At 38.7% G+C, this 16,889-nt stretch overlaps 1 protein-coding gene across 9 annotated transcripts in view; it reads right to left on the bottom strand.

The window, feature by feature from the left end:
- Positions 1 to 16,889, bottom strand: part of LOC129718955 (afadin) — a 112,112-nt gene that overhangs the window by 18,218 nt on the left and 77,005 nt on the right. For 8 of the 9 annotated variants that reach the window (XM_055670214.1, XM_055670210.1, XM_055670211.1 and 5 more), the window contains 3 exons: positions 3,629 to 3,981; positions 1,204 to 1,325; positions 433 to 870 (listed from right to left, as the gene is read on the bottom strand). In XM_055670214.1, the coding sequence (XP_055526189.1) occupies positions 433 to 870; positions 1,204 to 1,325; positions 3,629 to 3,981 (913 nt within the window). The remainder of the gene's footprint in view (positions 1 to 432; positions 871 to 1,203; positions 1,326 to 3,628; positions 3,982 to 16,889) is intronic. The other variant, XM_055670215.1, reaches the window with a different exon arrangement.

Genomic DNA, 16,889 nt, shown 5'->3' on the forward strand with positions numbered 1-16,889 from the left:
CGTTAGAAATAGAGGTTCGTTTCGATCAATATTTTGTTACAGCAATATAAAATTACACACACTGACATTTTTGCGATATAATATTGAATAACTAGCAACATACAAATCGGGGCTGCATTGCGAAATGAACGGCAATCTTAAAGTGACACGGCGTTAAACGGAACGTAACACAAGAAGAAAGAAGCTATATGGCTAATATAATCAACATAAACTGTGTCTAAGAAATAAATGGCTAATGCCATAGAGAAAATAATACATAACTAATAAAGGGTAAAGTTAAGAGAAAATTATCTCGTTTATAGAATTGGGTTAATGATGATATAGTTGAGTGCAATGAGCAAGAAAAAAAAAACAGTGAAAGTAGGCGCTTTAACTCTTCATCCGAAGCTTTCTCTCTTGATACCACAGGTAGATTGTATGTTCATGTATTACCTGTCTTGTGTTGATCCAATAGATTTTAAACTAGATATCGATTTCGTCTCTGTTTCGGTATTACCAATATCGTTTTCATTGAAATCAGCAGTGGCAATACTTTTGGTGTCATCATTCAAAGCCACACCACCAACAGTCGAAATCATATCCACCGAGTCCACACTTGTCATAAGCAAATTTTGCGTTTGATGTATTTGAGAATGAGACGATCCCATGTTCCCTGACATTGTCGATGATGGTGCAGCAGACGTTGGTATATTGTGTTGAATATCGAATGATGGTGGTTTGGTTATTTGTTGCTGATCTAGTATTTTTCCACCGTCGGTTGAATCCAGGAAACTGCTCAGTTTCTGGTTTGAAACTGGTTGAACTGAACTTACCGGACTGATAGGGCGGCTCTCTTCTTCATTCCAGGAGGTAGGTGAAGTGGGCGATCGGCTACTCGGATATTATTTGGTGGTTTTTGTGTATTGGTGTGGGTGATGAATTTAGTGACGGACATGATGTCGAACGAATGATGAACATAAAAATACAAAATAGTGCACAAAACAGTAGCATGAGAAACAACTAAAGCACATTGATAGACAACAAATTAAATAAATCGATAATCACTCATTTAGCATATTGAAGAAAAATAAATAAAAAAGGTATTTGGCATTACTCGTGTTAACACATCATGTAAAGCACATTGAAGCTACTGTTTAATACATTGATGCTTTTAATCAATTCGTCCAGTCAATCGAATACTGTCATGAAAGATGTGACACATACCTTTCATATAAACAGGCGGAATCGAGCTGCGATTGGGAAAGGGCTAGGTTGTATCGACCATCAGAGGGCGAGTCCACGAAACGATAGGATGCCACCCGTCCGAACATCACCACCGAACCATTCTGAAAAAAGAAAATGAAGTTTGAAATGTTTGGGCAAAAGAAAAATAAAATAAGATGGATTCGAAATGAAAAAACCGTGTTAAAGGTAAAACCATAACTGAACTGAGTAAATATATATTTTAATATGCTCCCGATTAGTAAACTTAAAACGCAAAAAGTGAGACATTTTTAAGGTGAAACCGTGTTGAAGCCACAAATGGTCGACTTCGCGCCACCACTTCGAATTTTAAAAGACACTAGACTCGATAATAGTAAATGTGTCACCTGTGGAACCGCTATTTCATGTTTGCTTCACCACAGCAAACATAAAATAACCTTTTCACTGGGAACGCATTACCTATATCCGAGTTTTGTGCTATTAAGATTTCGAGCTTGTGGCTCGAAGTCGGCCATTTTTGGCTTTAACACAGTTTCACCCTAAGTTAATCATAGTAAAGTTAGGTTGTAACAAATAAAATTTTTATTCTACGTTACCAAACACACCCTCTCCCCCTCCCTCCGCATAAAATTGTTACTAGTTTTGTGACAGCGATTGCTAACTATAATAACCTTGGATATAAAATTTATATTCACAGATTAAATAAACCGAAACTGATTTCTGTAGAGTAATCCACAGAATCAATATGCCAAAATTGATTATGTGAAGCACACAATTACGTACGCTACGATTTTTACTCAAATCAGTTATAACAAAACACATTTTTTTCGTAGAATTGGACTTTTATCGCATTATCGTAAACACAGCGTAAATGGCATAAATCGTTTATCGCGCAAATTCCCTTATGCAGAGGATTTAACGCAGGCATAAAACCATATCAATGGAAGTAATGCTCGGGTTCAGCAGTTGATGCGGCGAGTGGATCAGTGCCATAATTAATGCTGCTTCAATAAACAGTTAGTCGAGCGCGTCAACAATCAAACCCTAGGGATTTTTGTGACGTAGGAGGGCGTTTAGGTGTTTGGGCTATTGGAAACTATGTCTATGCGAAACGTGAAAAATTAGACATAATTTTCAATGGGGCCCTTCTTGTATTATGTCCATTATATTGATATGGTGTTTTTACCATGCTGTACAATATTAAAATACGTTTCCTAAAATAAAACCATCTAACCTTCATTTTTATTTTGAATTTGTTTAAAAAATATTGTATAAATTCATTCAAATTCGCCATCTACACCTTTGTTGAAAACACCATCATATAGAAGAATTGAACGGATAAAATGATGTCTCCATCGAAAGTGAACAACCGTGTTTACCACAATTCTAATTTGATTAGAAAATGGCGAAATATTGTTGCATTATTTCCTATGAAACTGTTATACTTATTCATACAAATGGTGGAAGGGGGTATGCAGTCAAGATTTCTGTGTTGCATAATTTATGTACTATGTCTAAATGGCTGGCCAGGCATCAAATGGTGTGATTTACGGGCACTTTAAAGTTTTCCAAAGATTACTTAAGACTTTGAAGCACGATCATAGTGATAGAGAATAAATATGAATACAATTAAGTATAGTTCTGCATTCTTAATCCAGCGAATCACATTTTTCGAATTTTTGCTTACAACTTGTAAATAAGAAGATCAGAAATATCAAAAATGTTCATTAGTCATCTAGAGCAGCGGTTCTCAACCTTTTTTTGTCCGCGTACCCCTTGGCGACATTTTTCATATCGATTGTACCCCCTGGCTTGGAATGTTTTCGCAGAGTGCGAGAGGGTAGTGGTAGGTCATGTTGTGGTATTCCATTTCAGGTTTCAAATTGAACTATAGTTTGTTTGAGTTCTACAATCATGTTTTAAGAGCACGATTGAACAACAAATGAAGTATTACAAAGAAAAATTGCTTTGTCCGCCATTACTGATTTTTCTTTCGCGTACCCCCTGGAAGCTTTCGAGTACCCCCGGGGGTACGCGTACCCCAGGTTGAGAACCGCTGATCTAGAGCACAGTGTTTTGTTCTATGGGAACCCGAGTCGTTATAAGTAACATGTGGTTCTATTGTGTATTTTACATTAATTGAATTCAAATGACTAGACTAGATTTCGTTTACAGAAGAAAAAAGATACCAAAAGATGCTTATTGTTACTTTTACCACTTTTATTAACATGGTAAATGTAATATTAATAGCACAAATAAGTTAAGATCTTTACATTTGTAGAATTCTAACAGGGGGCTTATTTTAAATCGTGGACTTGTTCTGTTGGAAATTTCTTGTTAATTTTAGTAGTAGTTTTAGAACAAAAAATACTTTAGAAAACAATGGGATACATATGGGTCGAAGTAGTAGTTATGTGATACTCACATGCAAAATTGTTGGCTGTTGAATGTGATGCCCGTTAACAAAAGTGGTCCCATCGGCATGCAGAGGTGTCACAGTGCATACGCCGTCATGCAACGAAATCAGACAGTGTCGTGCCTGGATAGACGGACCAAATAGTTGCAACGCGTTTGTGTTTGCAGAGCCGACCTCGATAGGTTCGCTGCCCAACTTAACTCGCCGTCCACCGTCGCCACTGTGAGTTATTTCGATCAACATTGGACCTTCCCGGTCGCCACTCAAATTTCCTCCACCGTTTGAAACACCCAGCGGTTTTTTCTTCCGTCTTCGTGTCTGAGAATCAGCTGGTCGTCGGCGAACGTGAAACATAATGGATCCTGAAAATAAAATAAATCGTTATTGCTATTGTTAGACATTGATCGATTGACAATGGAAGGCGAAAAAATCTTTCAAAGAAAACAGATTAAATAATTAAGCAAAATGTTTTGAAAGCAATCACTACAGTCAGTCGGTCAGTTAAAAACAAAGCTATTCAACTTTTTCTTACAGAAAAAACTCATATCAATCCACCTAGTGGTGAGACCCAGCCTTTCTCATTCGATCTTATTATTTGTTCAAATAGAATTACACAACACTCCCATTTAAAAAAAATACAAAAATATATAAAGTCCGATAACAGTGTAATTGAATAGGATTTTATTGCGCCACTAGATCTTTTATTTGAGACTAATTTAGTGGAAATCGGTCCAACCATTCTAAAAAAATTGAGTGAGCCCAAGCAGTCTTTGGAATATGTTTCTTTTCAAAACGTGATTTCCTTTTTTTATACATATTTTTTATATATAATTTTGAACCACATGTTTAATCATTAGTTAAGGATTTTCAAGACAAGCCGTTCATTTGCCACCAGTTTTGTTTAAATTGGTTGCTTAGTTTCTGAGATAATGAAATTTCGTGATTTTCACATTTTGATACACGGTGCCTAAACTAAAAATCCAATTACAATGAAGTTCAATTGGGTGTTATGAGGCTACTAGATCTTTCATTTTCCGGTCCAGCCTTTTCTGAGAAAAGTAAGTGAGGTTAAGCAGTTTTTGGTATATGCTTTGCTTTTATAACGTGATTTGACATTTTTATAAATAACGGACAAACCAATAACCAATTACAATGAAATTCAATTGCAACTAATGGGACAACTAGGCCTTTCATTTTAGATTAATTTTGTGAAAATCGGTCCAGCCATCTCTGAGAAAAGTGAGTGAGTTTAACCAGCCTCTGGAAAACATTTCTTTACATAACTTTTGAACCATATGTTTAATCTTTATGAAATTTATAAGTTAAGAGTTCTGAAAATAGCCCGTTCATTTGACATCAGTTTTGTTGAAATCGGTTGTGTAGTTTCTGAGATATTGATGTTTCCTGATTTTTACATTTTGATACATAACCTCTAAACCAAAAATCCGATTACAATGAAATTCAATAGCAACCTATGGCGCAGCTAGACCTTTCATTTGCAATTGATTTCATGGAAATTGGTCCAGCCATCTCTTGGCAAAGTGAGTGAGAAAAAAAAGTTGCACTTACACACACACACGCACACACACATACACACATATATGCATACATACAGAAAATGCTCAGCTCGTCGAATTAAGTCGAGTGATATACGACATTCGGCCCTCTGGAGCACTTCTATACCTTTAGTTTTTTCAGTGATTGCTATACCTTTCTAGGAGAAAGGCAAAAACAAGAAGAGCAGATGTAAATGCCCCTTCAAATGTTCTGGCTGTGATTTCCAGCTGGGCTTGTCTTAATTTGTTGGCCATGTGGAAAACACAAGCATCGCGTATCGATCATGGCAATGCGGCGGTTTTCTGAAACATATCGGAAATTGATTTACTCTCCCAACACGTGTTAGACGCAACAGATCAGAAGTTAAAAATAGAAAAACTGCGGTGGAGCAACCGTGCTCTTGGTGATCACAAGTGCCTTCGACAAAGATCCAATGTGATTGTTGCAACATGTTAATAAATAGTATCTTCATCGCGTCCCAACAAAATCATGCCTTTGGGAATCTTCGTTAAACAGCATTAGGAACTGTTTATCTGCAAAGCAGTTATTTTAAAAACGGCATACATCGTCATCAATGTACAGTGAATTGATGATGAAATTACTGCAATATTTTAGGGTTTACGTTAAACACATCTGCATCAAACGAAAATGAACGTTGTTGATGCATCGTAGTCAACATTTCAAAATAACGGTTTCCGTGCTATCACTCGTTTTAGCTGCGTGAAGTTTCGTGGTACTTCCGTATGAATATATATTCATTTCCCAAACCTGCATGAAGTTTGGAAATGATATTATTATTACACAAACAAATGAATTTCATACAACGAAAGATTTGGTAATCAATCAAATGATAATGTCTGCGTATTCTTATGTATTTTCTTAAAACATTTCAATGAAAATGTAAAAATATTGTTATGAAACTAAAAGAGCTATCAATACAATAAATGCGTGTTTTTGAAGTGATAAATTGTAACGTGAAGAAGCTAGCCCGATAACATCTTGATGTAACATATCTTTAAAATAAATGTTCCTCGTTACACTGGTTCAGCCAATCATTATTATACTGTGGAAGTTGAATTTGTGGAATTAAAACCTGTGTGTTTGCAGAAAACAATTTATTTTAGCAATCTCCTATGAAGTGAGACCTTTCTTTCATCTAAGTTTTTGTCATTCTGATTCAGTCAAAATTTGAATCGCAGATCTAGAGCAACTGAACACCAAAGTTATCCTCGTTATTGATCATGATTCTAAGCTGTTTCCAATATTTTATATTCGATTGCTGTACTTGCAGCATATGTGCATTTCCAGCTAGCTCATTCAGACATTCTTCAAAACTTCGAAGTATATTTGTACATGCAGTGCCGGATGTATAATATATGGTTCAATGAAACTGTCGTCAACGGGAACATTTGTTATTTGATCCGAGATAAGTTCTTCAAAACAATAAGCTTCATTATCAGCATCAGCAATGTAAGCAATTACATTCAGTATCGCTCGACAAGGGTGTAAAAACTTACACCCCTTCAGACTCTTTTCGCGTGACTTTCGCCGGGTCTGCTCTGCCGAGCTATGTGCTCGTGGACAAGGTGCGTCTGCCCGTGCGCTTGTTTGTACCGCGGGTAATGAATTGCCTCAAGTGCAAACAGTTGGGCCATACGGCCTCCCACTGTGGCAATAAAGCACGTTGTGGCAAGTGCGGAGAGCAACATGCGGATGACGCCTGTAATAAGGGTGCTGAAAAGTGCCTTTATTGTGGGCAGACTCCGCATGAGCTGTCTGCATGTCCCGCGTACAAATAGCACCAAGACAAGATCAAGCGGTCTCTGAAAGAGAGCTCTAAGCGCACTTTCGCAGAAATGCTCAAAGAGGCCGCTGCCACCAAACTGGTTTCCCCGAATCTCTTCGAGGTCTTGCCATCCGATGAGTCTGATTCTGACGATTCAGTTGGGGAATCTTCTTTTGTTGAACCCCTGGAAATCTAGGAAGAGGAAAACCTTTCTTCTCCTAGGCTTCCTAGGAAAGGACAGAGAAGACCTTCTGAAGTGACTGATACTAAGAAACAAAAAAGTGCTGTAGAAAATCCGAAGCAAACTCCTCCGGGATTGGCAAAACTGAATTCAAGTAAGGAGTTTCCGGCACTTCCAGGGACATCAAAAAACCCAACTGTTCCTTCTTTTTCGTCCAAGATTCAGCCAGAATCTGGACTGCTGAAGTTTTCAGATATTGTGGACTGGATTTTTGAAAATTTCAACATAACTGATCCTCTTAAAAGTCTTCTGCTGGCATTTCTACCAACAGTTAAAACGTTTTTGAAGCAGTTGACTGCTAAATGGCCCCTCCTTGCAGCGATCGTATCCTTCGATGGCTAATTCATCGGCTGAGATGAAGGATTCTATCTCTATTTTACAGTGGAATTGTAGAAGTATTATCCCCAAAATTGATTCATTTAAAGTTTTGATTAGTAAGCATAAATGCGATGCATTTTCCCTCTGTGAAACTTGGCTCACTTCAAATGTAGATCTTAGCTTCCATGATTTTAATATAATTCGCCTCGACCGAGACACCCCTTACAGAGGAGTACTTCTAGGGATTAAGAAGTCCCAGGCGTCGAAGCTGTCGCATGTCAAATGACAATACAAGGTAAAGAGCTTTGTATTGCCTCAATATATATTCCTCCCAGAGCACAGGTTGGGCAACGGCTGCTCTTTGATTTAATAGAACTTCTTCCCTCGCCACGTTTGATTTTGGGAGATTTTAACTCTCACGGCGTGGCTTGGGGTTCCCCTTCTAATGATAACCGTTCCTCTTTGATCTATAACCTCTGCGACGACTTCGACATGACAAAATTAAACAACGGGGATATGACACGCGTTCCGAAACCTCCAGCGCGCCCCAGTGCTTTAGATTTATCTTTATGTTCAACATCGCTACGGTTGGATTGCATATGGAAAGTAGTCCTTGATCCCCACGGTAGCGATCATTTGCCTATTCAAATTTCAATTGATAATGGTTCAACTCGCACGCGATCAGTTGATATTCCGTATGACCTCACACGGAATATCGATTGGAAATTATACGAGGAAATGATATCAGAATCTGTCGAGTCGATTCAACATCACCCACCACTTGAAGAATACAACCTCCTCGCGGGCTTGATTCTCGACGCCGCGTTGCAAGCCCAAACGAAGAAATATCTCGGCGTGACGAACAAAGAACGGCCTCCCACTCCGTGGTGGGACAAAGAGTGCTCCGATGTCTACACGGAAAAATCCGACGCGTTTAAGGCCTTCTTTTGGGTGTAAGGTCAACCCGACGACATTAAGCGGCATTTGGCGCTTGAGACCAAATTCAAAAGCTTGGTCCGAGCAAAGAAACGTGGATATTGGCGCCGGTTCGTAAACGAAACGTCGAGGGAGACATCGATGAGCACTCTTTGGAACACAGCCCGAAGAATGCGAAATCGTATAACGGTCAACGAAAGCGAGGAGTCTTCAAGTCGGTGGATATTTGATTTTGCCAGGAAAGTATGTCCGGACTCTGTTCCTGCGCAAAACTTTGTTCGCGATACGTCTCCGGGCCACGATGCGATAGAATCACCTTTTACGATGGCAGAACTTTCAGTTGCCTTCCTGTCCTGTAACAATAACGCGCCTGGGTTAGATAGAATCAAATTCAACTTGTTGAAGAATCTACCCGGCAATGCCAAGAGGCGCTTGTTGAACTTTTTCAATAAGTTCCTTGAGCAAAACATTGTACCGCAGGATTGGAGGCAAGTGAAGGTGATCGCCATCCAAAAACCAGGAAAACCAGCTTCTGATCACAACTCTTATAGGCCGATTGCAATGCTATCCTGTATCCGGGAATTGATGGAAAAAATGATACTCCGTCGTTTAGACCATTGGGTCGAATCAAATGGTCTACTATCAGATACTCAATTTGGCTTCCGCCGTGCCAAAGGAACGAATGACTGTCTTGCGTTGCTTTCTACAGATATTCAGCTAGCCTATGCTCGCAAAAAACAAATGGCATCTGTGTTCTTGGACATTAAGGGGGCTTTTGATTCCGTTTCTATTAACATACTTTCGGGCAAACTTCACCGACAAGGATTTTCACCAATTTTGAACAATTTTTTGCATAATTTGTTGTCCGAAAAGCATATGCATGTTACGCATGGCGATTTGGCAACTTTTCGTATTAGCTACATGGGTCTTCCCCAGGGCTCATGCTTAAGCCCCCTTCTTTACAATTTTTATGTGAATGACATTGACGCATGTCTGGCAAATTTATGCACGATAAGACAACTTTCAGACGACAGCGTGGTCTCTGTTACAGGAGCCAAAGCTGCCGATTTGCAAGGACCATTGCAAGATACCTTGGACAATTTGTCTGCTTGGGTTTTACAGCTAGGTATCGAATTCTCTCCGGAGAAGACTGAGACAGTAGTTTTTTCTAGGAAGCGTGAGCCTGCTCAGCTCCACTTACAGTTAATGGGTCAACAATTTCTCAGGTTTTGGTATCTAAATATCTTGGTGTCTGGTTCGATTCGAAAGGCACCTGGGGATGTCACGTTCGGTATTTGATGAAAAAATGTCAACAAAGAGTGAATTTTCTCCGGAAAATTACTGGATCATGGTGGGGCGCCCACCCAGGAGACCTCATAAGGCTTTACCAAACAACGATATTGTCGGTGCTTGAGTACGGGTGTTTCTGCTTCCGCTCCGCTGCAAACACCCATTTAATCAAGCTGGAACGATTGCAGTATCGCTGTTTACGTATTGCCTTAGGTGGCATGCATTCGACCCATACGATGAGTTTGGAAGTTTTGGCGGGCGTTCTCCCATTAAAAGACCGCTTTTGGGATCTGACTACTCGTATTCTCATCAAATGTGAGGTTTTGAACCCCTTGGTAATTGAAAATTTCGATAGGCTAGTTGAACTTAAATCTCAAACCCGTTTCATGACTGTGTATTTCAATCACATGTCTCAAAGTATAAATCCTTCCTCATACACCTCCAATCGTGTCAACTTATTAGATACTTCTGTTTCTACTGTGTTTTTCGATACATCCATGATGGAAGAAACTCGTGGAATCCCGGATCATTTACGCGTGCAGCAGATCCCTAAAATATTTTATAACAAATATAAAAACATCAACTGCGACAATGCGTTTTATACTGATGGATCACTTCTCAACGGGTCCACTGGCTTCGGTATCATCAACAATAATTTTACCGCTTCCTACAAGCTCGATAATCCTGCTTCTGTTTACGTCGCAGAATTGGCTGCAATTCAGTATACCTTAGGGATTATTGAAACAATGCCCACGGACCATTACTGCATCTTTACGGACAGTCTCAGTTCTATTGAGGCTCTCCGATCGATGAAGGATGCAAGGCACTCTCCGTATTTCCTGGGGAAAATACAGGAACATCTGAGTGCTTTATCCGAAAAATCTTCTCAGATTACCTTAGTGTGGGTCCCTTCTCATTGAAAGCGGACACTTTGGCTAAGGTGGGCGCAACAAACGGTGATATTTACAACAGACCAATTGCCTACAATGAATTTTTAAAATTTTCACGTCAGAATACACTTGTCAACTGGCAGGCCTCGTGGGATAAGGGAGAACTGGGAAGGTGGCTACACAGCATCATCCCCAAGGTTTCCACCAAACCTTGGTTTCGAGGATTGGATGTAGGACGAGTTTTAATTCGCATGATGTCTCGGATTATGTCCAACCACTACGGGCTAGATGCACATCTCTTGCGAATTGGGCTGGCGAGCAGTAATCATTGCGTTTGTGGATTGGGGTATCAAGACATTGAACACGTGGTTTGGGTGTGTGCTGAATTCTGCGGCGCCAGATCTCTACTTTTGGATACCCTCAGGGCCCGAGGAATACAGCCCTATGTGCCAGTTCGTGATATTCTCGCTCAGCGAAACTTGCCATACATGCTACATGTTTATAGCTACTTGAAGAGCATCAAGGTGCCAATTTAACAGCGAAACAAAAAAAAAACATGTTAGTTTTAGTATTAAATATAGTTTCAGCTCGTAGTCGGCAGCGAGGGTAAAGAATTTGCCTTTAGCTTATAAGATATTTTAGACCATAAGGCATTAGATTTAATTGGCTCCGTAAAACATTAATTTGTATTGTGCCGTGTCAAATAAATGTTGTGTGAACAAAAAAAAAAATATTGCATGATGTTTAACGTAATTTTGATTATGTATCACGTGTTCATAGTGCATATTTGCATATTGTTTTTAATAAATGAAATGTTTTAGCTTAGTTTCTTAGGCGATTCACACTTTTGAAAAAATGTGTTCTCTCGTCGTACGCTATATAATTTGAAGTAAACCTTCATTGTAGAAGCAGTTTTGCTCATGATTGACCAAATAATATGCTTCTTAGCATGAATAAATTTAAAATAAACATAAATATTACAATCGTGAGCTAAATTAATGATTGGGGCAGCATAGGTCACCAAAGACGAGGCAATATAGTTCGCATCGACAGCTGATTTTTCATTGTCAACGTTTCAATTTTAGGGCTAGATAAGCCGATAGTAGAGAAGTTCTTCAAAATGCTGCAGAAAGTAATCGTCGAGAAAAATTCAACCCCTTCGGCGGTATAAAATGGACAAGATGACCCCATATTTTTGTTATCTATGAAGAGAAGGCATTTTTCTTGCTATCCGTAAAAAGATCATTGAGATTTAATCATAAATTTGTGCTGTTTGAGAGGGTGATCCATCTTACCCCTCCAAATGACCCATCTTGCCCCGCCTTTTCTTACAGTGCAAAAAAACAGCCTTTTCTAAAAATTCTGTAAAAGCGAACCAACACTTGATTTTTGTCATTTTTTAAGCGTCATTTTATAAAATAAACATGGAATCAATATAATCATATATCATATTGACAATTTGGCTTAGGTGACCCATCTTGCCCCACCTTACCTTATTTTTATTTTTTTAAGTGTAAAGGAAATGTCACTTACATACAAAATGAAAAACAGTGAATCCAAATGCGCACCCCGGGTTACTACAGAGGTGGCTGCAATGGGTTTTGATAAAAAGCTTCAACGTGACTATCATTATCCATTGTGTTGAGAATAAGAGAATACAAAATCTTTAAGAATCGAAGTTGTTGAGTGATCTTCAAAGCAGCTATGCTGTTTACTAATTTTTTTTTTTTTTTTTTTTTTTTTATAAAAGTATAAGTTTATTTGTCGCTATATTGTTTAATTAAAAATTATCTATATAATTGTATCAAACACCGACTTCTAAATTGAAGTTCAATTCTTCTACATTTATCCTACCATTACAATTATCAATGAAGGTAATGTATCTAAACAAGAGTTTCAAAATTTCCCTTCTTGGTGTCGCTGATATACCTTCAAGCGAGGGCCGCAAGAGTTCATCAATCGTCAGTGTTCGTTGATAGCCAGTCCAAGCAAGCAGCTTTTGTTGGAGTAGTTGGTGCGCTGCGCGCACTCTGGTGCAGCCAAAAAATTTGTGCTGGATGGTCTCCTCACCAGCTCTACAGTGTATACACACTGGCTCATCAGTTCGTCTCATTTTGAACAGCAGTTGACGATGTGGCAACTTATTGTTGAGGTACATGTATAGAGTACTTTTTTCCGCAGACAGCAGACTTCGACCACAAATATTTTTCCAAACACGGACCCAATTGGTATTTGGATTTTTGATCTCCACTTTTGGTTTGTCTGTTTGTTCGATGAAATAACGATGGATCGAACAGGCGGAGGGGTGTAGACGGATTTGAAGGGGAAGATGTGTAATATTGCTTAGGATGATTTTAAAACAAGGAAGATCGCGGATGGAATTTGAGTTGGGAGGAATTGCTTGTTGTAGTAAGGAATTATAAAAAGGAAGGGAGTCTAATTCGTGTATATGTCGGTTAATCAATAAAGCCTTACATTTAAGCGCCGGTAAATGCAGTTTGAGGCCACCATCCTCTCTGTTGCGTGACATTTGCTGCATAGGTATAGTAGCATAACACCCACGGAAGAGATAGCTACGCATGGTGGCCGTTAGTTTCGCTATGTGTGCTGGAGTCGGTGCTAAGTTGGCTGCCAAACTAATGACATGTTTTTTCAATTACTGTAAAATTTCGTCATATATAAGTGATTAAAAAAGTTTTAGAATGTAAGAGACAATGGTGATTCCACAATAGTGGTTCAACCATTCGCCGCAGACGATCGAGAAACGCATCTCACGAGGCCCGCAGGTGTTCTAGTGGTATTCTATCTCAGGTTGCCACCATTTGTCGCTTCAGGGTTTCCACACCTTCATATTTTTAGAGCACACTTCGACCTTCAACAAATCCCAGACGAAAAAGTCCATAGGGTTCAGGTGCGGTGACCTTGTCGGCCATTTCGAGCCCACAATCCAGAGTTCAGTTTTCTTCGCCGGTTCACGACCGGCGCCGAGTCCCTTTTTAAAACCCCAATCCCAAACAAAATGGCACTTTTTCCACGGTTCGACCGCGTTCTGTAGAACAAATTTCCGATAAGTACTTTGGTTGATCTTCACTCTTTCACAGACAAAAACTAGCGGAGTTCGGCCATCAAGGATGAATCCGGCTCAAACCATGATGATAGTTTCTGTCTTCTGATGGCTGTTAGTGTCAGCACGTGGGGGTCTTTCTAGCAACCAAACTCTGCCGTTCTATTTATTTACGAACTGTTGTACATTTTACGATTTTTACGCAAGCGTTAATTCTCAGGCTCCCTCTCATTCCCCTACTTGAACCTTTCTCACACTAAATTCCAGAAAAAAAATCGAACAGAGTTGAATGAATACTTCTCCAGGCATTTATAATTGCCGATACTTTGCAGGGTAACTGAACGAGGCTCGTTAAAATAGAGTAGTGAAGTTTTTAAAAAATATAAGTGGAGGGTTACAGCACTATAATCTGTCACTGACCACGGTGATGAAAAGTACCTTTCTTTCCCGTTATAGTCGTTAGAAATGCAGAAGTAAACTCGTTCTCTGGTAACAAAAATGGTAACACTTCCTTTTTTTCCTTTCTTAAAAACCGTAAGGACGTGACCAGCGCCGTGATCGATCTTTACAAAGTGAAAGTTACGGAATTGTTGTACATTGAAGACGGTAAACTAATTCCAAATAGCCATCAATACGTGGTTCTTTCTGCAACTTCTCTAGATGAGATCCATGGAGGAGCATGATATTTTCCAACTTTGTTCCGCGGCCCACTTTACAACCGCCTCCGCTCATTTTACCCGAACTTTTTCCTACTTCATTGAAAGGCCTTGAATCTTCTGGATCTTATAGGCCTAGCTCTGAAGATTACTTTTTCGATTTAGTAGCACTACGTCAAACATTTCGCTTATGACGCTTTCTGGCGATCTTCACCATGGCAGATGTCACCACAGTAGTACATGTACCAGTTCAATTGCCGAACCCTGTACAGCCGAACCAAAATGTGGATGAGCTGTGCCTTTAACAACGTTTTCCTATGCAAAAAAGTTTTCCGCCAAAAACGGATGGTCCTATTAGTGAAATAAGTGGGTTCGTGAATCTGAATAAGTTTGTCAGGTTGTGGGGGATTAAACAAAGTATGCAACTAAACCTGTATTCACCAACCACGGCCGCCATGACAGTAAAAAAAGTATATTTATCAACTCTAACCACATAGAAGCACATGAAGATGTAGTTACTAAAATAATCGATAACGATTACTAAGCGTTTTCCACATTTTTTTTAACTGCAGTGTTTGTTGCTTGTTCATGTCTATATGTTTGGGACAAACTATGAGATACCATAACGTAACGATAGATACACATTTAAACTTAATTGCCGAAAACTGAACAGTTGAGAAAATTAATTTGAAGGAATTATGTCGTATGAATCGTTTCATTCTCTGTTGCACTTTTTTACTCTTGCAAATGTAGTACGAAACCTAAAAGCGAACAATTGTAGTGCAAAAATGCTACCCCCTTGTAGGTGAACAAATATTAACAAATTTGAGTGCGTGGTCACATATCGCCTTTTCTGTAATATACATGAATTCGATTGTGCTACACGTTTGTGGGCGAAAAATTTCTGTGAAGAACAAATAATATCATTAAACAGTATTCAATAATGTATCTGATTTCGCTAACGTCCCACTGCTTAATAACGCAGTCAGCACTCTGGTGTAATTGCGCTTGGTACACGATTTGTTTTTTATCACGAACACATAATACATGGGTTTATTATGAATTACAGCTGTACGGAATACGCCGCGCATAGCGTAGGCAAATTACAACTGAACATTCGATATGCAGATTCGTTTGATTTGTTACAGATTATTGGCTGTAGCATAATGAATTAGTTTAGGTTTTTTTCTGTAGCTCAAATCGTAAATCGAAATCGGGGCTTATGAGTGGCCGAGTAGTGCCTATACATTAGTGTTTTATCCAGGAATAAAATAATCAAGCAACCCAGTGGTAGTGGTTGCTGAAGCATCAACTACTTAATACTCATTGTGTTCAAGGAGAAACAATAAAATTAAAATGGATTATAACAAATACACAAACATCGGAGACCTCAAAATTAACTGACAAAAGCTGCAAACGTGCAAACTAATGATATTTTGTTTCAATTTGGATTAACGTTGTGAGTAACTTATCAACATTGTTGTGTTAATATGTGTAAAAAATATAGCTGCTTGGTCCTATTTCATTCTCTAAATGTGCTGTAACAAGTAATGCCAAAGCATATTCTGATTTATCAATGATTTTGTGATAAAAACTTGAAAACCCGCAGAATAGATAGCACTAAAACTGCTACAATTACCTTGATTAAGCATTGAATTGTTGAAAATTTCTGGGGTTTTGTTTTACAGAGTACATTGTTGTAAATGAAAGCTAACGATTCAATAAAAAAAAGCAAATCGTGTTTACTCTGCAAAGATAGCGAACAGGAAGCTGGATGGCAACTACTATATATATAATTTTATTATATGAGGGTCAAATTGTGAGCGTGTGTAAATCCGTCCAACATTACTTATTGCTAGGAATCACTGAACATAGTATGACGATTCAAATGTGCAATATTTAGCTGTTGAATAATCGAATTTCTTGGAATTATTAAAAAAATAAATTGAAAACATCAGAAATAAGATGGAGTACGATGGCAAACAAAAACTGCTGAAGAGACACCGTAACAACATTGTACCTAGACTAGAAATGTACGTTAATTGAAATTTGTTGGAAATGTTACGTTTTGGAGTATTTTACACTGATCACGGTGCTATCTATTCAAAGTCATGATACTCCAATCCACGAACACCATGATTACTATCTTGAGCACAATATGCCATAGATGTACATCTAATCAACAATGAATGGACATAATCCAAGATATTACGCAAATGAAATTCCGTCTCACATCCAAGCCTCAGGACAACGAGTTGGTACTTTGGAAACGATAGTTTCCAAATACATAGGATCTGCCAGTTAACAAGTGTAATTTAACGTGGAAATTTTAAAAATTCATTGTGAGCGATCTATCGTGATATATCGTTGGTTGTTGCGTCGATCTTAGATAATCTGAAGAGATTGTATGGATAAAACACTCAAATCGTTGCGCGTTTTTATCAGGAAATGCAAAGAGTATTTTGCATCCTTCATCCATCGGAGAGCCCCAATATAACTGAGACTCTTACCACAATAGATCAAAAAATGGTC

The sequence above is a fragment of the Wyeomyia smithii genome, chromosome 1, assembly GCF_029784165.1.
Source record: "Wyeomyia smithii strain HCP4-BCI-WySm-NY-G18 chromosome 1, ASM2978416v1, whole genome shotgun sequence".
NCBI lineage: Eukaryota > Metazoa > Arthropoda > Insecta > Diptera > Culicidae > Wyeomyia > Wyeomyia smithii.